Raw genomic sequence first — 23,695 nt, 5'->3', positions numbered from 1 at the left:
GGAAATTGGAATCGAGAGACCAAACACAATAAAACCGATTTGCATTAAGCTTTCAAATATAAAGACACCGTCTCACATTAGTTCACTACGCTACAAATCTTCCTAATCTGTCCCCGCGAGCCAGTGAGGGGCTCGATATATCCCATCTTGATCATCGCAGCAGCAAAGTCAGATCTGAATGTCGTCGAGTTCTTGCTGTACTCCAACACGATGCGGTCTGTTGGGCCACTGCTGTACAGGGCCTGGTCCGTCACCAGGAGCCCCTTCTTCTGCATAAGGTTCTTGAAGTAGTAGTTGTCAAACGAGCTGGGGGTGACCGGATCGAGTGGTGCAAGGTTCATGTTGCCCCCGCTAGCCGGGCACATGCGCCTACGGGCACTTGCGAAGCTGGCATCGATGTCGGTTCCGTTACTGTAGAGTCTGTCGCGGTACGTGAAGCAGTGGGCTTGCCCAATTGTGTGGGCTCCTGCACAAATTGGAAGGGTGGATTCAATTGGTGAGGAATTTGGGCTGGGCCAATACGAGCCCGTCTCCCAAACCTTGCTCAGGTCCAGTATGGCCCAGTAGTAGGAATTTTCGTTAAGTATGCACAAATCGAACTTAATCTGGGCCGATATAAGCCCATCTTACAAAACATCACAGGCCCGGCTTTCCCATTGGGCTGGCCCAAGCCCAATGTATCTGCGAAGTCTGCCTGGGTCCCTAATAATTCACAAAGGATCTTATATAGTCAACTGCCTGCACAAACCGATTTTACAGGCAGCTCCTCTAATTGCTCCATGTGTTCTTCCTAACCGGTAGTATTTCATTTAACTAGAACTGGGACTAATCATGGGCAGGGCCAACATATATTCTGATTGTGCATAGATCACATCGAATAAGATATGTTAGGTCCAGCAGAGAACTCGGGATTTTGAAGTGCTAGTCACCCTTGCTCAGTATTCAATTATATCGATTAATAGAGAAGTATTACGAGATATACCTGAGAGCGCAACCATGTCCCGAATGTTGAGTCCTTTCTTGTGAAAGCGAGAGATGAGAATATCAAGGCCGTCAGTGAAGAAAGGGAGATTGGCCACTGCCTGGGTTGCATTTCCAGTGGTCGAGTCCCTCCGCCCGAGCTTAACAGACCAGGAAGGTCCTCCAACAGCTACGGATGCATCCCGAGCTGCTACAGCCACTATATCAGCACAAGACACGACCCCTGGACAGATCTTCTCTACCTGTGCCTTTGCGTCATCGATCACCTCAAAGCCTCGAACCGAGTTGTTATTGGGCTGTGCAGTTCTCTCGCCACCACTAATCAACAGTATCGATGCGTCGCACCCCTGCATTTTCAATGAAGGCAAGAGCCAGCAAGCTTAGTTTTTCGTTTTTTGGAGAATAATCACACTCGTCGGGCTACAGCTAGTTGCACTGGTCAATAAGGTACTGATCGGGACATATTGTACTAACCTGAACGAAACAGTCATGAAAGTGAAGGCGAATCAGAGAAGCCGCCATCCTATGCTCTTTTGAGACAGCCTTCCCGATGACAGTCCTGATGGTGCCGAGCGCATCCGGGCAGGTCCGGTCATAAAAGGTGGACATCAGCTGCGCTTGGCATGACGAACTCATGATCATGCTCACAACCATCACAAGCATGAGGAAAGCTGCATCCTTAATTCTCGTAGGAATTGCCATAACTTTACCATAAAATTCCAATGAAATGATTTTTTTTTAAACTTAATCAATTAGGATTTGGTATACAATGAGAGAGTGAGAGTAAAGGGCTGAGGAGTGAGGATTTGTTTATATAATGGGTTTTGAGATGAAGAGAGACAAAGAAGAGAATGAGACTTCATGGCCTCCCATTAGGTTTCCCATTGAGAAAAGAAATACAACGAAGTAAATGGTAATGGTGTAATGCCATTGTGCAGGCAGATCATCAAGAGTTTTAGGTTTGATATTCGTGGTGGACTATCCATCCCCTTTATTAAGTATTATAATTTTTATTACATTGTACTAAATTTATAAATCTCCTTTATAATAAAAAAAGCTTCCACATCTCATCATTTAAATAGGAGACATGTTATTGTTAATGGCTCGTGGCGAATCATCCTTTCATAGCGATTATATTTTTTCTATTATAATTCAATAGAAGGAATTTAAGATAAAATTAATTAATTCATTTTTCCAATCTTATATAGTATGTATATATTATATTAATTTAAAATTCTAGGCTCATATGTACCAAACAAATACGTAAGTATCGGCGCCTTGGATATGAACAGACATGACATTGAGCAATGATCGAGAACGAAAAAAATAAGTTTCTTATTATTTGGCAAGACAACTTGTTATTTAACAAGAATTTTGTTATATTTAAAATAATAAGTTTCTTACAAAATAATAAGTTTGTGTTTGTTTTTGGAGTTGGATAATGAACTGACTTTATTTTGTGAAATGATTGCAGGTGGTGATAAATATATTGATGTATGAGAATATATAGATGTATATTCCAAATAATAAATTTCTTATAAAATAATAAGCTTGCATTTGTTTTTGGAGTTGGTTAATGATCTAACCCGATTTTATTTTGTGCAATGATTGCAAGTGTTGACAAATATATTGAATACATATAGATGTGAAAATAGATAGAAAATATATTATTAAAAAATTAATATGTTTATATATATGTGAAAAATAGATGAAAAATTTATTATTAAAGAATTGATTATAAAAATAGATAAAAAAATATATGAAAGAGAATTTATTATTAAATGGTCGGAAAGACAAAATAATAATAATTATATTATTAAATTTGGTGAAAAAGAAAATTGAGTTGGATTAAGTAATTTATTTTACTTGAAAATCAAATGAAGAATAAATTTCTTATTATTAACAAATATCTTATTATTTTTAAAATAATAAGATTCTTGTAAAATAATATATTTTTTATTATTTAACGAATTTCTTATTATTTTGTTATTGATAATTATCTGAATAATTTGCGATATAGCACATTCCGATTGACTTCCGTAACCGCTCCGTTTTTAGGAGCCTCGGTAGAGAAGTCAAATCCTTCATTTAATTGTTTTCATTTGAAGCGTACGTCATGTGGACCATTTCCTCCTAAAGATAAGAAAGTTCTTCCTTGATTGAGATCAGAATAAAACAAACTACAAGGTCAAAAGTCAAATGTGGCGATGATAAAGATAAATATACAATTACAATTTATTTTACTTTGATATTCAAAACCTCAATAAATTCCGACTAATTCTGTAATTCATTTAGGAATAAAACTCTTTCAATATAATTTTTCTCTATTTATAAGATTATATAAAATCTTATTTAAAGAAAATATATATTCAACCATTTTAACCAATTTATATTGAATACAATTTCTTTCTACATTCAATTACATACGTAAGATGCAATAAATGGCCAAAAGGCTCGACCGTTGCTTCTTTTGTCCCGACATTATTGAGTTAAATGCACTTTTAGCCCCCGACCTATGAGGTGAGTTTGAATTTACCTCCTAACTTTCAAATTTTTATAGAATACCTCCGACCTTAATAGAAAATAAGTAAGGTGTCCTCTCAATCAAATTCCGACCAAAATTCCGATCAAAAGATAAAGAAAATGTGTTTTTTTTTTGAATTAAAACCGCTTGTGAATGTTTAATGTGAGATGTTGTTCATGCACGAGAGTCTTCTTGTTAGTATTAACGCCTGTACAAAATTACTTGCCTTCATAGTTGAGTTCCTGGGCTTTGACAGCTATATTCTTCCCTATGCGAATGCAAGGGGTGAAGATATACTCAGAGGGCTAAATTATGCATCAGTTGGTGCTGAAATTCTAGATGAAACTGACCCAAGATATGAGTAATTATATTCATGCATGTTTTACTAGGACGTATATATGGATTTCCTTTTTTCCATATTAAAATTATGTACGTACTTCCACAGTGGATACTAACGTGATCGTTATGTTTATATATGTCTTAACGAGAAGTTAATAGAGAACGAATGAACGATCAAAGAAAGTAAAATAGAAAAACATGAATCCTAGATAAGTTCTAGGGAGTTAAAAGCGAATGAATGATCTTAACATAAAATTGTCTATATGATTTCTGCACACTGATTCTGGATAAGTCCTAGGGAGCTAAAAGCAGAACGAACTATATCAAACCCAGAAAATTTAAATTAACAAACGTGAACAAGAATTCATTTGTTTAAGTTAATTTAAACAATCATTAAACAATCACAAGCGGTTTTAATCTGAAAACAACGCACTTTTTTTTCCTCTTTTGGTCAGAATTTGGTTGAGGGGCATATTTCTTTTTTTTTTTGGGGTAAAATTGAGGGTTACTCTGCAAAATTTGAAGGTCGAAGGGCAAATCCAAACTCACCTTATAGGTCATGAGGTAAAGTGCATTTAACTCTTATTTATATTGAATTTGTTACAAACGATGGTCCTCCCGGCATGTGCTAAAATAATGTTTGCCGATGCACAAATCATATTGATTGATAACTCTTGCAGTCAGAGCGACATTTATCCAAAAGAAAAGAAAAAGTTGCAGTTGGAGTGATCATGCGATATTCAGCATGTATACGTTAAAACTTTTTAATAACGAGAAGTGTTCGAACTTTGTCCATATAATCTTCACATGTTGGATTAATTTGTAGACTGAAATTTCAAATTGTATATGTATCCATGATTTCCTCTTCTTTAAGCTTGAAGAACTTTATGATTCGTGTGATGTTATTATATTCACGTATAATTCGTACAATGATCTAAGCACTAATTAACTTTAAATTTTAAATGAGTACTGAATATAGCATGTTGATCAATTCAGCTCGTGTTCGGCTATTTGTATTGCAACGTACTTTCATACGTGATGTCACGAACTCCATATCTATGATACATTTAATTAGTCCCATAATTCAATTTAATGCTCAAATTTTATCTTCAATGTCTATTAAAAGCCTCTCACTCTCTTCATAATATCATAATATACATAGAAGACTATACCCTATAATTTATAAATTAATTACAAGTTTCCCGAAATCTCAAATGATTAAATTTGTAATTAAGCTTAATGCGACGGGTCATTATCGGAGATCTTTGAAAGTCCATTCGACAAGTACTATGTAAGATTATAATATTCGAGGGGACTGTGTTGGTCAAAATGTCAGCTCTCATCTTGTGCGAAAATGATGGGGACATCTAAGATTTCACTACAAAAATTAAAAATTCATGAATTTTTCTCATTCAATGAATGAAATTATACAACCAACCAAACTCACAGACACATAATACACAATTATGAATATGAATTTTAAAAAAACCCACAAACACATTTTAAGATAATTAACACGCATAAGAAAAGAAGATTAATACGAGAATTCTCTCTTGATTTAGTTGACGGCACTGCAGATCTTCCTGATTTGTCCTTGTGAGCCAGTGAGAGGCTCGATATCTCCCATATTGATCATGGCGGCTGCAAAGTCCGACATGAAGGTCGCTGGCGTCTTGCTGTACTCTGACACGATGCTGTCCGTTGAGCCACCGGCACCGGTGAAGAGAACCTGATCGCTGACCAGGAGCCCCTTCTTCCGCATCAGGTTCTTGAAGTAGTTGTTGTCGAACGAGTTGGGGGTCACCAGATCGAGAGGCGCCAAGTTCGAGTTGCCCCCGCTTGATGGGCACCCCCGCTGGCGTGTGCTCGCGAACCCCGCATCGATGTCGGTTCCGTTACTGTAGATTCTTCCGCGAAACGTGAAGCACTGAGCTTGTCCGATTGTGTGGGCCCCTGCATGTAATGGAAGGATGATAAATTTAGTCAAGAGATTCCAACTGATGATCACATAATCGGATCTCGTATACTATAAGCGTGCTAAATAACATCCGGTGCTCAAAATATATATCGACTAAACTGATCAGGAAAATATGAGATATATACCTGAGAGTGCAACCATGTCCCGAGTGCTGAGTCCTTTCTTGTCGAAGTGAGAGATGAGAATTGGGAGGCTGTCGGTGAATCCCGGAAGGTCCGTCAGTGCCTGTGCTGGGTTTCCAGTGGTCGAGTCCCTTCGCCCAAGCTTAACAGCCCAGGAAGGTCCCCCGACAGCGACAGAGGCGTCTCGGGCAGCAACAGCTACTATATCAGCACAAGACACTACTCCAGGGCAAACCTTCTCCACTTGCGCCTTTGCATTATCGATCACTTCATAGCCTCGGACCGAGTTATTATTTGGTGCAGCAGTCCTCTCGCCACCGTCAATCAACAGTATAGACGCATCACAGCCCTGCATGTGAAACAGGAAATATTAGTTTGTCCTTGTATTGGAAAAGTATATATAGTCCTGCCAGTTAGAGAACATCAAAATATTGATATACTGACCTGAACAAAGCAGTCGTGGAAGTGGAGACGGATGAGGGAAGCCGCCATGCGGCGCTCTTTTGAGACGGCCGTTCTGATGGCGGTTCTAATAGTGGTGAGCCCGTTCGGGCAGGTCTGGTCGTAAAAGGTGGAGGAAAGCTGTGCATGGCAAGATGATGAACTTATCATGCTCACAGCCAACACAAGCATGAAGAACATGGCACCCTGATTAGTTCTTGCAGGACTGACCATTTAATTTTACTATAAAAACACTGAAGAATTCTAATGAATCTTTAATTTGATGAAGACACAGATTAGATCGAGAGAGGAGTGATCGAAGCACTGAGGATTTGTTGAATGAATGGCTTTGGGATGAAGAGAATGGCAATAGGGTTTATGGGATTTTATAGGCCTCGTTAAGTTTTCTCAGGTCAACCGTTGCCTGCTGCCCCCGGTGGGTTCATTGCGCCATCTTGCTCGGAAACATTCCATGGGCTTTGCCTTTATTCTTTTTCTTTAATTAACTTTAACAAAGAATTCGAATCATAACTTTTTCTTTTTCCTGATCAATAAATCATAGCTTTTTTGTATATTTGCATTAATAACTCATTCAAACCACATGTATTACATGTATGTTTTCTTTTTAGTTATAATGCTTATGACTTAATACAAGAATAACAAAAGTTAAATAAAGAGATACAAAAAACCACACCGACGAGGATTGGTTATTATGATTAATGGGTATTCGGTTAATAATTAGTTAACGTTTCCAATTCTATTGATTAATGGATTTTTTTTTGGATAATTAGTTAGTGTCCAATTTTATTGATTAAGGGATTTCTCTTTTTTTCATTTCAAGCACGCAGAGAAATAACATAATAACCATGCAAAAGGACCTTTTCCTTTTAAGAAAATTCTTCACAATCATCAGAAGGGAAAAGTCAAAGGTGGCGATATATGTGATACATATATATAATATACTAATACCATTTCTTTGCGTGGAGTAGGAATAAAGACTATATATACACATATATGTATGTATATATATTACATAAATAAATGACAACGATAATAAAAGACCCAAGGCTCCACATTCGCCTTACTTTTGTCTTGATCGTCATTATTGAACATAAAGGAATCGATAGAAAACGCGTCCTTTTGGTAGTGACTATATAATGTTATATTATGTTACATAATATATGAAATAATAATAAAAGAGGTGCATTTAGCACATGTCGAAAACTAAGTTTGGTGGGATAGGGAAGTGGGGGGAATGTATCTGATATATGGAACTTTCCCTTCCTTCTGCCCTACATCTTGTCTCTGTTCTGTTCTTGTCCTTTTCAGAGGGATCTAGACAGTACATACTGTATTTGTACATTGATTTTGTTGGATGATTATAAGAGATTCAATCGTAAATGAACCATATATCTGCTTGGTATATATATGTGTACATTTTGGCATGCACAGCTCGTATGTGATAGTGTTAGAAAATGATGAACTCACTGTCGTAATCATTTGATGAAATTACTATAGGCATTTTAATGATCAAAAATCATGGATATGATGTGTTCCAAACAACCATCACTTCATGATGTGGTCTACTTAAATATATGTGTGTGTATATATATATATATATATATTTTTTTTGCAGTTTTTTTTAAGGTATCATGGCATTTGAAAGCTCAATGGTCCTCGACTAATCTAGTTATAGCTGGATTGACCCACTAAGTTAAAACTCTATCAATCGAGGATTTTTTCTTTTTACAACACTTAAATCCGAAACCTTATTTGAGAGGTATAACCATCGAACCGTTTAAATCAATCAATCTGTTATATCCCTTCAGTTTAGGACTAAAACATATTGTCAAATTAATAATTTTGTCAATATCAATTCGAAAGCCGAGATCATTGATTTAAAACACATGCATTCACTCTGATTACGTTGGTCACCAAATCCTTAATGCCAGGTCTAGCTAGATCGATTTAGTCGACAAGTTCTACTGTCAACGGAGAATAACTGCATCGGCTTTTCTATGCGGTCCTCTCCGGATTTTAGTTAGTTATATTTATCCTTACAATATTTATATTATAACCTGCAAATTGTAATTAACTAAGCAGCGCAACACGGTTGGCTATAATCTTATCTTTTGAAAGTGACTTGTTCAACAAATAATTAACCATGCAGATTACGATATAATTATATAGTAAAACATACAATTGACAGCGATTTTTCGATCATATAGTCAAAATGTCTGTGTTCATCTAGGCTTCAGCTGATTCTTTTATCTTAATTATATATATTTTTTATTTTTGGTGAAGAAAGTGGGCTCAGCCGCGTAATTTTACCATCAAACGATCGTGAGGACAGCTATTGGTTCGTCTATAGTAATTAATTAGTTAATTTGTTTTCTTCTGTGTGGCTTAATTAGTTGGTTTGATTAATCCCACAATGAATAAATCCTTGGGATTTCCTTTTTCTTTTTTCCTTCAAAATGTCGTCGAGGAGATTTTTTTCCCCCTCGATAGTGTTGTCGAGAAGATTCTCCTCAATATTCAATTAGTAAACATGTTTCCGTACAATAATTACCAGTAAATCAAGTTGAAGCCTGTGAATTATCAGTAATTACTAACTCAAGTCCTTGGGCTTGATTGTCAGACATAGCATGCACTAAACATCCTAATTAATTAGATTAGGCATGACAAGAAAGACTTCTTTATACTTCCCTTGCCTCAGAAGAAACTCTTATAGACCAGTCTAATTAATTATTGTTATATATATGTGTATCTATGTCTAGTTCCTAGATTCATAAAATATGTGTGTGTGTATATATATATATATATATTCTTGACTTAATTTGTAAGTGGAGATCAAAGCTGGCAACGGCATGGCACGATTGAGGGAATAATTCGTCAAATGCCAGCAAGGACACTTCTTCTTGGAGTTGGGAATATTTCTTCTCTCGGCAAAATAATATCCAGTTAATGTCTTAATAATGATAACCCAATTAACTAATTAAGAACATTTTGACCTCTTTGACTTCAGGGTTCACCTAACACGTGAGCAATGTCTACTATGCATAATCATATTCTTTTTGCCCAGATTTGCTTTTGCTTTGCCTCTGGGAACTTTCCTGGTAAAATTCCCGACATCCAGCTTCCAATTTAGTGGAGAATTCCATAGTAGAATGAATAAATTGCAGTCACAATTATCAAAGAAGGAATAATACGGTTATGCACAATTTCTCGGTTCTATATTCGACACTTGTTGAACACCACATGTACCCATTTATTAGTTATTAAGATTTTTATTTGTAAAATTCTAGTATAGGATACTAAATAATGTCCCATGGTGGATCATATATTTTTTTCACCTTTTTAGTATTAAAACTTACATTTTAACCCGTAGTTCTTTCAATCTTGTTACAATATCATCGTGTTACATTCTAAAATAATCATATATGTTGGATTGATGATGTGTCATGTGTAGACGCCGACGCGTGTCACAATTACTACCTGACCCTTTAATTGTTCTTACCCGAACCATGACAAACCGACTCGACTTTTTTGAATTGAATTGTTTTTTTTTTTTTTCAAGAAAACCGGTTCAACACAAAACTATTCATAATTAAACGGGTTAGATTTATCAGTCGAATTTGCAGACTTGGTTTAAACATTTAGTTATTTTTCTGAAATAGCTTCATTGGCCATGGCACCCATCGTCACCGGAGAATAGAAAAATGGACTTAGGTTTTCATTTGGAGAATTACAACTGAATGAAGTAATACATAATCAAGTGAATTAAACGAATGAATTTAGTCAACTTATGATTAAGTTTCATGAACGATTTATGTGCGGCCATGCTCCTATGTGCTAAAGACGACCATTGGTGGTGGTCTTGTTGTGCAGTTGGACGAAGATCAGAGTTGCACGAATACAGCATGACGGAATGCAAATTTATGAAACGACCACGAGATTGTGAAAAATAGGTAAAAAAACCTGAAAACACGATTCCTCTAACCTTCATTTACCTTTAACTGTACAATAACTCGCTGTTATCCTTGTAGTTAGATTTGCTTAATCGGATTAGAAATTAGCCCAAGGTCAATATATAAATATATGAACTTATTACTTTTTCATCAAGGTTTTCTTCACTCATGTTTTTGTTTTTCTTCCTAAATAAATTTATATTCCTAAGACCATTCATTGTACAAATGAGCTCTGGCAGACATGACAATTAGCTTGAGACAATATAAAGAAAAAAAGTAGAAGTTAGTTTTGTTCCAAATATTTGTTTCATCTGATGGTCGTCATCATTGCTACATTCATCAACAATTGAGACTATAAAAAGAAATAGAATATGAAGGCCGCCATGGGCAAGTTATTCAATCAACTAAAATCAGTATTGCTCGAAGTTTTTAACAATTAGTCGTTGTTATTCTTTTAGTTAGATTTGCTTAAGCGGATTATAGAATTTGTCTTGGTCAATATATCAATATTCGAACTTATTAGTTTTTCATCATGGCCTTTTCACTGATGCTTTTGTTTTTCCTCCTAAAGAAGTTGATATCCCTGAGACTATTTATAGTACAAATGAGCTATGACAGACATTACAATTAGCTTGTGCCGATACAAATAAACATAATAAAAGTTAGCTATATTTCAAATATTTGTTTCTATCAAATGGTCGTCATCATTGCTGCATTCATCAACAGCCGAGACTATAAATAAAAACAAAATATCAAGGTTGGCCTTGTCAAGTCGTTCAATCGACCAAAATCATTATTGCTCGAAGTCTTTAACAATTACTCGTTATTACTCTTTTAAGATTTGCTTATGCGGAATATATAATTAACTTAGGTCAATATATAAATATATGACCTTATTAGTTTTTTATCAGGGTCATCTTCACTGATACTTTTATTTTCCCTTCTAAAGAAATTTATATTCTTAAGACTATTTATAGCACAAATGAGCTATAACAGACAAGACAATTAACTTGAACCAATAATACAAAATAGTTTTAAAAAGAAAAATTAACTCAATTAACGAACGAAATATCTTGAAAAAATATCAACATACTGGAAAAAAATTGTAAAATATCCCTCAATATCAGGGAATGACTTAAGGAACTTATCGTTGGAAAAAAAAAAGCTGATCGGATGCCGGGAAAAAAAATGAGAAAGATCAACATGGCCAACCTCCGATGAACTCTCCGAAAATACCATGGGAAGTATTGAGCCATGGCGCGGTTTGACGAAGTGAAGCAAAACATGTCGATAGGAATTGACAATCGTAATCGAAACAAGTTTCCCGTCGCACTAGTGGGACATCCGGCATGAGACTCTTTTCATATTGAAAGCATCCCGAAATTGATGAGTGAGTTGAAGTTTCAATTCCGGTGAATAAAATTTTCAACTAGGTACAAAGAAATGCGAAAAACGGTTGTTTGGGAAACAATTTGATGATCGAAAAGGCCAAAACCTCCTATCAATTGCTAGATGATGATCAAACATGGTAATCAGAATTGAAAACGATAGAATGAACCAAAGAAAAACCAAACAAACAGGTTGAATAAATAATACCAAGTCGGATTTGCAAAAGACCAAACTATCGGTTCGGTATTAGTCCAATTAATTAGGGTCGGGTTTCGCCCATTACCCGATTACATTTTGTCTCGCATGGGGACACATGTGACGGTGTGTGATTGGGCCATATATCAAATGAGTGAGGGACGAATACAAATTATTGTGGGTAAAAATTCTAAATGAATAGTTGAAAGATTACAATTTGAGAAGGTAAAATATGTAAATTATGAATGACCAAGATTTCATGTTGGAATATCTAATGGATAAAATTAGTGTCTCAGCATGGGATATTATTTATGTCCCATGTTAGAAGCACTCTTCATTATATCATAATTATAGGCCTCCCTGTGTACCCGGAAAAAATTGTAGTCACAAGTTATTATAGAGCTGAAAATGATGAAATGTAGTCCCAAACTGAAGGTTAGAGCTGAAAAGTGATGAAGTGTGAGAGCAAGACACTGGTCCTCGTAGCTTGAAAATGATGAAGTGCGAGTACAATACAACACTCAGTCGTCCAGTTAAGATAGATTGGCTGGCGAGACGAGAAAGGATACTCCTTACGTTATTAATTCACGTTTCCACCTCGATCCAATGTCATAATTTTGTACATATCACAAATTCATGTTTCCACCTCGATCCAATGTCATAATTTTGTACATATCACAAATTCACGTTTCCGCCTCGATCCAGTTTCATAATTTTGTACGTATCACAAATTTTTTTTCGGTGGAATAATTCATATACGTTCTTTTTGCAGGAATTAGTATATGCATTGGCATTTAAGGCATTATCCTATATACATGCATGTATATTATATTCATTATGCAACCTTTGACTCAAATAACACTATTATACAAATGTGGACTGTTTCAATAATATAGACGCACTCATCTCTTGCCAATGTGTACACAAGTTGACTACACGCGGTTTATATATATGACTCAAAAAATAAAAATAAATTAGAAAAGAATAAAAACCAGACAGGGGAAATGCCCCTATAAATAGACAAAGATTTTGCCTCCTCCAATCATCTCCAGCTCTTTCACTCTTCTTCTTCGTCAAGCTTCTGTGCTCTCTCTCTCTCCATAAACACATAATCATCATCAGTGAACTAGTTTAAAGTCCAAAATATGGCCTTTGGAAAATACCATTCCATCCTCTTGATGCTGGTGATCATCAGCATGAGCAGTTCATGCCACGCACAGCTCTCGTCCACGTTCTATGACAAGATGTGCCCGAATGCGCTCAACACCATACGAACAGCCATCAGGACGGCCATCTCGAGAGAACGCAGGATGGCCGCCTCTCTCATCCGGCTCCACTTCCATGACTGCTTTGTTCAGGGATGCGATGCTTCGATACTTCTGAAAGATGGAGGAGAAAGGGAAGCCGCGCCAAACAACAATTCTGCCCGGGGATATGAGGTCATTGACAATGCGAAGTTGCAAGTTGAGAAAGTATGCCCCGGAGTGGTGTCGTGCGCGGATATACTAGCTGTTGCAGCTCGAGATGCGTCAGTCATGGTTGGTGGGCCTTCTTGGAATGTCAAGCTTGGGCGAAGAGACTCCACCACTGGAAACCCGTCTAAGGCACTGACCGACCTTCCGTTTTTTGGCGCCGACCTCCAAACCCTCATTTCCGACTTTGCTAGGAAAGGACTTAGTGCCAGAGACATGGTTGCATTATCAGGTAGCTGCATAGTATTTTACTAATCAAATCTTTGGTTATTGCTCGAATTATATATTTAAGCACGAATCAAATCTTTGGTTATCGTTCAAGATATATTTATTAACTCTTGTTCTTAATATTTGGCAGGAGCTCACACACTCGGGCAAGCTCAGTGCTTCACATTCCGTGGCCACATCTACGGCAATGGGACCAATATCGACCCTGGGTTCGCCAGCACGCGCAAGAGGAGATGCCCGGCGAGCGGGGGTGACTCGAACCTGGCACCACTCGATCTGGTGACCCCAAACTCGTTCGACAATAACTACTTCAAAAACTTAATGCAGAAGAAGGGGCTCCTGGCATCCGATCAGGTCTTGTTCAGTGGCGGATCGACTGACAGCATCGTGTCGGAATACAGCAAGAATCCTGCAAAATTCATGACTGACTTCGCAGCTGCCATGATCAGGATGGGAGATATCGAACCTCTCACTGGCTCAGTGGGACAGATAAGGAAGATCTGCAGCGCAGTGAACTGATACTCGATGCAGTTCTTCATTGCACGCGGGACTTCTTTCAAATGCTTATTCACACAACTTGTATTGATTAATTCTTTTTTTGTCCTTTCAAGTGTAGATGCATTTCCATCAGTAATAATTCATTTCGTTTCGTAATTCGTGAAATAAATTCACCAACTAATTGTTATTCTCCTATAATTTTTTTTTCGCTGAATTGAAATTCTCCAACTTTCTGTGTTTTCATTCGAGCACCCGGAGAATTGATGGTATTCCTTAGTTTTCATCTCGAGCACACAGAGAATATAATAAAGGGTTAATAAAAAGGTATGAAAAGGAAACGTCTCGTACGTTTTGATAAAGGAACATCTTATATCATTATGTTTATTATATAAATAAAACTGGTATCTTTTAACTTCAGCACATGTCGAAAAGTTTGGTGGGATCGATGTGGAATGTGTTTAATATGGACCTTTTGATTCCATTCCTTTATTAATTCTGCCTAATTCTTGTCTTCTGCTGTTGTTATCGTTGTATTTTCTTTTTGGATCTTTGAGTCTCATGTTCCTTCTGTACAATAATTAGATTCGCTCGTACTGTGCTACTAATTGGTAATAACTTATGTGTGTGTGTATCGTGATAGCATTAGGAATAGACTAATAGCGATGATGAACTTACTAATTTACTGTGTATAATCATTGTATGGCCAATGTGATGATGATTACAAGACGTATTCATTCATTCTAATTAAATAGTTCAACGATCTTCTTTTGACAGGATATAACTCTAATACCTCTCTATTCAGATAAGGTGATTGGGGTTTTGGAATGGTAAGTCATTTATCTTGCTTACTGGGTTTAATCCAAACTCAACATATATTCTATCTCTTTTCTCTATTTTTTTCGTTAAATTCTTTTTCAAAATGATTTGATTGAATAAATTTAGAGTTTGTAATTGACTTCTATACCGTCAGGTAGAATCAAGTCTTCTCAGATTGAATTTTATATAATTCAATTTGCAGTAGAGAATCTCAATTATCTTATCTAATTTTTAATCATTAGTTCACCGTGGTCGGTCATAATCAGATCTTTGAAAGCAACCAAGCTTGACCAGTACGAGCTTAAATTTATTTATATGCTAACCAAAACAAATAAATAAATTATATACTTCACATGCATTTAGTAAATTCATGTACAATTACCAAATTCTCTCAATATCAAGTTTGCTTGTTAGTTATATCGTCACCATGTATGAGAGATGACATTCATCACACTAACGAAGTTAATTAAATTAGGACTTTTTCTTTATTCGACTCGGAAGAAGAAAGATTTCGTATACATCGTTCAATCAAAGCTGTCAGTTGCAAGGCATGGCTAGGCCACAAGCTGTGCGCCAGTCGGGTTAGATTAAGTTTGTCAAATGTCATAAAGGAGAGACTTCTTCTCCGAAGAGGAACAATTATCTTTTTGGGCAAATGCATGCCAGTTTTAATGATTATAATTAGGAACATTTTGACTTTTCTTTTGGGCAAAACATTTTGACCTTCATCTTATAACACTTCAGTATAGAATATTCTCCTGCTATAAGTTTTGCTTGCATTATCCTTCATCAGAATGTCGCGACCAGTATAATTCCCAACTAATCTTAATACTCAAGTCAAATAATGTCGAATTAGATAATTGAGAGAAGTGATTTGTGTTGAATAAACTAATCAAGCATGATATTAGGTTTCAACACGTGGTATTTACAGGCACGAGATTAAAATTATCAAACACTATTATGATTGATCACTTGGAATCATTTTAGAAGAGGTGATGGAAGCAGGAGCTCATTTGGTACTAGGAAATGGAATCCTAGGATGGCACCTTATATTCCTGCAAAGTGTAAAGGTATTTATATGACAAATCTTACAAAAATTGCTCGTTTTTTATCAGAAGCTTAAAATAAAGCAGCTGATATAGTAACACGTGCTGCAATACAATCTCTGTGATTAAGTGATTATATGGGGAATCAATTAAGTTCGATCTTTCTCTATAGGTCGACTAGTGCTATGAGTCATTCATAGACATTCTATATGCTTCTTCTAAGATTTTAGTACGTCCTTGATCAAATCACGCTATTGAAAAGGGACTAATGCATGCTTGTCCATGACAATTAGCCGTTCCATAAACATCCTTATTACAGGAAATTCTTCATATTTGTATACCGTCATTAATGCTGGAACGTAGACTGTCGATTAATACTCAGTCCTCGCTTGACCATTTCATCGATCCGTGGATGTATATCTCTTCGTAAAACATTAATGATGATTGCTATTCTTTTTATTTTGCAGGTCAACAAAGTCGAGCCTTGCTATCGAGAGCAAATTTCATTATTAGTTCAAAATAGTATATGGTTTATCACTCGGAAGTGATTAGGAAAGCAATATTGATCCGATAACAATCTTCATGCGATCCTCGGAAGGGATCCGAGACAGTACTGATCCTAACAATCTCTTCACATGCAAGTTTTGGTGGAATTAGTTCATATACGAGTTTTTCCATTAAAAAAAGGATAAATTAACAACATCAAAAGTAACACTTGCGTTTACGCTCTATGTAAGTTCTTATTATAATTATTAAATTTTGAAACTCCAATTTCCTCATTAAAATTATTTTCAACTAGTAATTGTAATTTTCAAATAGTAATTTTTAATATTTTTTAAAAGTTAGAGTAAGTTACTTATTGTAGTAATGTGGTCTAATGAGTTGTTATAATAATAATATTTAAGTTAATTGTTAATATAGATTTATCACTTACATCAATTAAGCTTAGTAATTAGAATAGAAATTTGTTTTATCCTCTTTCTAAGATAGCATTTTGTCGTCTTTATTTTTAAGTTTTATTTTTATTTTATATAAGAGATTATGTTCATAGTGGTATGTTATAAATTTTTTCATTTGTAGGACCATAATTATTTTGAAAATTCTATATATGATCACTTAAATTTTTTTTCATGGTGTTTTTATTCTTTGAATTGTATATGTTTATTTTTAATATAACCTTTTTTTATAATAATTATTTTGATTTTTGAAAAACATATTACCTTCTTAACACAAAAAAATCTTTTTAATGATTAATTTCAAATTCTATACAAAATCAATTAATAAAATTAGACTACTTTGATTGACTCAATATGCAATTAACATCTCTCAATTAGTGCGTAATTGTATCTTTATTTCATCATTTGTAGATTAAATAGATTTATTATATATATATATATAGAGAGAGAGAGAGAGAGAGAAAGAATTGAAGATAAAAGATTTGGATGGCGTTGGTAGGCTGCAAGTTTTGCCAAGTTTTGTCAAAATGTCAGACCAAAAAAAAAAGGACCTATTCTCGGAAGAGGAACATTTCTTTCCTGTCATAAATGCCAATTGATTATAAACAATGTTGAACTCAACTCAATTCCACTTATTTTCAATTCAACATCATAATCATTACTTTTTTTTAAAAATATTTTTAATCATTCAATTCAATTTTTAATATTAAATTCTCTCAACTATTAATTACTTTTTCACAATTCAACAATACAATAATTACTTAATCATTATTTTCTCTCAATTATTTATTACTTTTTCACACTTTTTCTCATAATTCAACAATACAATCATTACATACCAATTAAAATAAAAACTCAACTCAACTCAACTCAACTCGCAATCCAAACGCACTTTAAACATTTTGAATTTTCTTTGAGCGAGACATTAATTTCGACTTCATCATCGATCATCTGACACAAACACTTTTGTAGAATATTCTTCTGCTACACGCGTTTGCTTGCTTTTCTTCTGTATGCGCCTAGTAAATATCCGAAATCTCAATGAGAGTTTCAATTAATTCAGTCTAAATCAGGTTGATTACTCAAGGATATAACTCCCTCAATCATTAATTTTCTATTCATTCACAATCTAAGACTTTATTTAATACAAACCAATACTGAACTGGCGCTTGAAACCAACTCATGTTGTATGTTTGCTTAATCCATCAGAAACTGTTGAGTATTTAGTCCCCCGATAACATTACCTTAATTAATACGTTCTCATTACAGCGAGCGAGAGACATAAATATAATTGGCTATTCATAGAGTATAGGTAAACATCTAAATCAATATTAAGTAATATTTATCAAAGAGGGTGTACCATAGTAGCGCATGTTCTCGCCTGATAACTAGGAGGTTTGAGGTTCGATACTCAGTGGGACTACCGGTGCCCATATAATAATTCTTCTATATTCATAATTTCAAGCACAAAGGGAACAAATGCCATATGGACCTTTTCCTCCCAGCTAAGATGATTCTTTAACAGTCTCAGGAAATTTCAAGAGTAGATTAGATGTTATTCCCGTTTCTACAGTTTCCAAATATGAAAGATTATGTTGCTCCTTCAGCATGGAATTACAACAAATGTTCGCCTATGAGATATATAAATAAATAAATATTGTACGTGCTGATTTTTTTTTTGTTACAAGGGAGGTCCCTCATTTTTCTTTTGTTATAAGAGAGGCCCTTCATTTTTTCTTCCTCGTAAGTTAAGAGAATTTTATTATTACTGAAAAGCTGATATAAATAATGAGCATTTTATCATTACTAAAAAACTGGTATAAAAGCTAAAAAAAAAGTACAACAGAAACAGACGTTAGAGGGATCTTTCATGGCAAATTACAACAGAAATTAAGGGTAAAAAAAAAAGACATCCGAACAATAAATAAGCGCATAGTAGTAGATCAATGCCACAAACCAATGCCTAAATCAGACCTCCCATCGACTGCTAGGATCCCAGTTAAAAGTGAAAAATGGGATTGCAGTTCCTTTATCTGTCTCAACACCTTTGAACAAAAATATGGTGCAATCATATAATATTAACCGCGTCATTTGATCTTACATATATATTCTATTTCGAGAAGGGACCTTTGGTGTATATATGTCTCTCGATATGAAAAATCAAGATTCCTATATTTAATTTATATCTCTTCTATTTTATACACTCATACGTCTCGTTTGTAATAAGCATATATTCGATTTACCGTAAACATACATTCTTTTTCATATACAATTTTATTTAAAATATATTTAATATGTATCTTGCATTTTTTGGCATATACCAATAATTCAAATTCTTACTACTGTTCTTGTCTGATCTAGCGCGTCATCTTGTGTGATAATATGTCAAACTTATTCATAAGACTCTTTTACCCATAAAGAATGAATATTTAGAATTATATTTATTTATACATTGACTGCACATCGATCAATAACTTAATTATATTACGCAATGAGATGGACGCGGTATTTGGTGCCTGGATGCTAGCACATTCCGTACGGTTGCAAAATGTTGTTGATTTCGGTAAGTTATTGAATCTCATGTAAACTATAATCGATCGGTTTATTTGGGAAAAACGGAAATGCTCAAAATTCACAACATAGGTATCATGATTAATTTCATATGTTGTTCCGATTGATACAAGAGGCCTAGCATACAGATGAAACCACAGATGACGTATCGAGTGAAACTTGATTGCTTGTGTCGCATGCACATCGACCAATCTTTGATTAGTTAGAGCAGAGAATGAAGTCTCTCGATCATTTGTTAATTAACTGTTACTTGTGCACCGATTAATATATCAAAATCTAATTAAATTATTAATCGCCGAAGGGTTCAGTTTGTATAATGTCAACAGAATTAAGTCTTCTCAGATTGATTTTTTATATAATACTATTACGAATATTTATTCGTAATAAATACAAATTGCAGTAGAGGATCTCAATTATCTTATCTAATTTTTTAATAATTAGCTTACCGCGGTCGGTCATAATCAGATCTTTGAAAGCAGCCAAGCTCGACGAGTACGATAAGTATAATATCCATTACTATATTCGCAAATGCGTGACAGCGATTTTCAAGAAGATCATTTAATTGATTAGCCAAAATGTCTGCTAACTCCCTCTTTGGGAAACGGAAATGACCCTTTAATTAGTAATTTATGATACATAGAGGACCGGGCATTTTGCGTGTAATATATAACATGATAACTTAAAGTGTAAACCAAGAAATTAAAGAAATTAATACGCTAACGAGGGGGGAAAAAAGAATTCTATTCTTCACTAGCATTTAGTAAATTCATGTACAACAAAGCTAGCAAATTCTCACAAAATGAAATTTGCTTGTTAGTTATATCGCGGCCGAATATGAAAGACAACATCGATTACAGCTAATCAAATTAAGCGCCCGAGCAAAAGACTTTTTCTTTTTGTTGACTCGGAAGAAGAAAGATTTCATATCCATCGTTCCATCAAAGTTGTCAGCTGCAAGGCATGGCTGGGCCACAAGTTGTGCGCCGATCGGGTTAGGTTAATTTTGTCAAATGTCAGAAAGGAGAGACTTCTTCTCCGAAGAGGAACAATTCGTTTTCGGGCAAATGCATGCCAGTTAATGGGGCACTTTGACTATTCTTAAGGGCAAAACATTTTGACCTTCATCTCATAACACATTTTAAACCCAAAAATAAAAATTGATAGAAATTTCCGGGCTCTACGTTTGCTTGCTTTGTCCTTCATCAGACATCGCGATCATTATAATCCCGAACTAATCTTACTCAAGTCAAATGTCGAAGAGAATTGATAGAAATCATCATTCTATCAAATGATCATTTCCGGCAAAAAAAAGAAAACAAAAAAAAAGAAATTATCATTTGTGTGAATAAACTAATTAAGTTTGATTTTTGGTTACAAAGCACGATTAATTACAGGCACGAGATTACTTGGTCTTAGGTGAAGCGATCTATGTGATAGGCTAGGCATGCTTGTCCATGACTAGTAGTCGTTCCAGGAAATTCCTTGCACTGTACTGTCATTAATGCTGCAGTATATATTGTCGGATACTCGATCCTTGCATGACCGGTTCATCGATCAGTCTATGTATATCTCTTAGTAAGCATAATGACAATCGTTATTCTCTTTCTTTTACAGTCAAAATAATCAAGCCTTGCTATCGAGAGGCAGACTTCGTCATTAGTTCAAAAGTTGTATATGCATGGTTACCCCGGAAGTGATTGAGAGTAATATCGATCCAGTAACAATATCTTCACAAGAACCTCGGAAGGGATCCGAGAGAGTATCGATAACAATCTCTTCACGTGCATGCGTTTACGTTGTATGTGCTTTTGACTTTCAAAAGGGATATGTTAAAATATATCATAAGCCTACACATTCACAGGACTATATATATATATATATATATATATATGTGGTACAATGTTGACCGTTTCAATTGGAGAACCCCCGCTTGCTAATATAATATTACATATGTAATATATATAGAAGTTGACTACGCGTTTGCATGGGTTAAAAAAAATATATAATAAAGTCAAGATCAGAGACAGGGAAATTGCGCTTATAAATAGACAAAGATCTTGCTTTGCTCAATCATATCCAACACTCCCTCAGCCTTCTTCTTCTTCTTCTTCTTCTTCTTATTCCTTCGTCTTCAAGCCTTTTGTACTCTCTCTAGCCATTTGCCTAACTTCAACAAGTTTACGAATACATCTACGATCAGCTATGGCAATTACCGGAACTTTCCATTTCATCCTAGTAATGCTTGTCATTGGCTTGAGTACGTCGTGCCATGCACAGCTCTCTTCCGTGTTCTATGACAAGACGTGCCCTAATGCGCTCAGCACTATTAGAACTGCCATCAGGACGGCCATCTCTAGGGAACGCAGGATGGCTGCCTCTCTCATCCGCCTCCACTTCCATGACTGCTTTGTTCAGGGATGCGATGCATCGATACTGCTGAAAGATGGAGGTGAAAGGGAAGCCGCGCCGAACCAGAACTCCGCCCGGGGATACGAAGTCATTGACAATGCAAAGTCGCAAGTAGAGAAGATATGCCCAGGCGTGGTGTCGTGTGCGGATGTACTAACCGTAGCAGCCCGAGATGCTTCGGTCATGGTCGGGGGGCCTTCTTGGACTGTCAAGCTTGGGCGGAGGGACTCCACCACTGGAAACCCGTCTCAGGCTCTAACTGACCTTCCGTTCTTCGGTGCCGACCTTGAGACCCTCATTGGTGCCTTCGCCAAGAAGGGACTCAGTGCTAGAGACATGGTTGCTCTCTCAGGTAAGATAAATTTCTCATAAATTTGAATTTATAATGGACCAATTCGATCCAAAAATTAAAACAGATAAATATAGAGAATTTTTGTATATGTTAGCGACGCTATTGGACCGACTCTACAGCAATGTTAATAATCATATCCCAAACCCAACCCGAACTCTAAGGCCCAATTAAGTAGATAAACTTCTATGATCATGGTCTAACTATGAACTATATTAATTTGGACAGGTGCTCACACACTCGGACAAGCACAGTGCTTCACATTCCGTGACCGAATCTACGCCAATGGGACCATTGATGCTGGGTTCGCCAGCACCCGTAGGAGGAAATGCCCAGCGAGCGGGGGTGACTCTAACTTGGCCCCACTCGACCTAGTGACTCCCAACTCGTTCGACAACAACTACTTCAAAAACCTGATGCAGAAGAAGGGGCTCCTAACGTCAGATCAGGTGCTGTTCAACGGCGGGTCGACAGACAGTTTCGTGTCAGAGTACAGCAAGGCCCCGGCAAAGTTTAAGGCCGACTTCGCAGCCGCCATGATCAAAATGGCAGATATTGAACCTCTTACTGGTTCACAAGGGCAAATAAGGAGGATCTGCAGCGCTGTTAATTAGTCCGGCATTTAATACGAAACTTTACATCTTCTTAATTTCCAGAAACTTATGCAAAACTTCGTGCAGAAAAGTGAGTGTTTGTCAATTTTTATTGTATTCATTCCTTTGTTCTTCCACAGTGTATGCATAATGCCTTTCCATCATCAAATTTATGGAGGTCAATTGTAGTCAATTAATTAACAACCTGTTCGTTTTGTTATTGGGGAAACTAATAACCATAATTAATGGAATTCTAGCTTGTCATCTGAAATCAAAGTAATTTTTAATTACAATTAGGGTAAGTTTTACGATTTAATAGTAATTTTGCAACTAATTGTCTCATGCAATACACAAGCTATTTTTAGCTATATATATGTATTTTGTATTGTATCTAAGCATCTATATATATATAAAAACAAAGCATGAGCCAAATTCTCACGCCGCCACATCATCAAAAATAAAAAACGAAGCTCTCTCACGTTGTCACGTAGGAAATCACTTATACCAAGGAATTTTTTTATTCTTATTAGGGAAATTCAATTAATTAATTATGTACTAAATATATAAATTTTATGTATAAGGCACAACGAAATACATATAAGGGTTTAAAATGTGACATGAGACATACATAATATATACAATGGAACAAAATATGCAATAGCGTATATAGATTATATATATACATCTCTCAACATTTAGATTATAATAGAATATAGCCCAATAAGGGCATCGCAATAATTTGCATTGCTATATATATATATATAATATAAAGATATAACTGCCGCAACAAAATATATATAGATGTCATATATATATA

General features: G+C 35.6%; 4 protein-coding genes across 4 annotated transcripts; 2 read left to right on the top strand and 2 right to left on the bottom strand.

The window, feature by feature from the left end:
• Positions 1-22: 22 nt before the first annotated feature.
• On the bottom strand, positions 23-1,832 carry LOC116203155 (lignin-forming anionic peroxidase-like). Its single transcript, XM_031534818.1, has 3 exons — positions 1,456-1,832; positions 983-1,328; positions 23-466 (listed from the first exon to the last, which is right to left on the bottom strand). The coding sequence occupies exons 1-3, from the start codon at positions 1,681-1,683 to the stop codon at positions 78-80; spliced, it is 963 nt and encodes a 320-aa protein (XP_031390678.1). The 5' UTR covers positions 1,684-1,832; the 3' UTR covers positions 23-77.
• A 3,395-nt stretch (positions 1,833-5,227) lies between these two features.
• Positions 5,228-6,752, bottom strand: LOC116202988 (lignin-forming anionic peroxidase-like). Its single transcript, XM_031534621.1, has 3 exons — positions 6,389-6,752; positions 5,948-6,293; positions 5,228-5,797 (listed from the first exon to the last, which is right to left on the bottom strand). Exons 1-3 carry the CDS (start codon positions 6,617-6,619, stop codon positions 5,403-5,405), a joined length of 972 nt encoding a protein of 323 aa, XP_031390481.1. The 5' UTR covers positions 6,620-6,752; the 3' UTR covers positions 5,228-5,402.
• A 6,225-nt stretch (positions 6,753-12,977) lies between these two features.
• On the top strand, positions 12,978-14,319 carry LOC116203001 (lignin-forming anionic peroxidase-like). The gene is made up of 2 exons (XM_031534634.1): positions 12,978-13,644; positions 13,771-14,319. Exons 1-2 carry the CDS (start codon positions 13,086-13,088, stop codon positions 14,157-14,159), a joined length of 948 nt encoding a protein of 315 aa, XP_031390494.1. The 5' UTR covers positions 12,978-13,085; the 3' UTR covers positions 14,160-14,319.
• A 7,288-nt stretch (positions 14,320-21,607) lies between these two features.
• On the top strand, positions 21,608-23,129 carry LOC116203184 (lignin-forming anionic peroxidase-like). The gene is made up of 2 exons (XM_031534848.1): positions 21,608-22,288; positions 22,514-23,129. The coding sequence occupies exons 1-2, from the start codon at positions 21,730-21,732 to the stop codon at positions 22,897-22,899; spliced, it is 945 nt and encodes a 314-aa protein (XP_031390708.1). The 5' UTR covers positions 21,608-21,729; the 3' UTR covers positions 22,900-23,129.
• The last annotated feature ends 566 nt before the right edge of the window (positions 23,130-23,695 follow it).

Source organism: Punica granatum, chromosome 4, assembly GCF_007655135.1.
Source record: "Punica granatum isolate Tunisia-2019 chromosome 4, ASM765513v2, whole genome shotgun sequence".
Classification (NCBI taxonomy): Eukaryota; Viridiplantae; Streptophyta; class Magnoliopsida; order Myrtales; family Lythraceae; genus Punica; species Punica granatum.
Note: the sequence above shows the minus strand (reverse complement) of the source record. Positions and strands in the feature narration are given on the sequence as shown.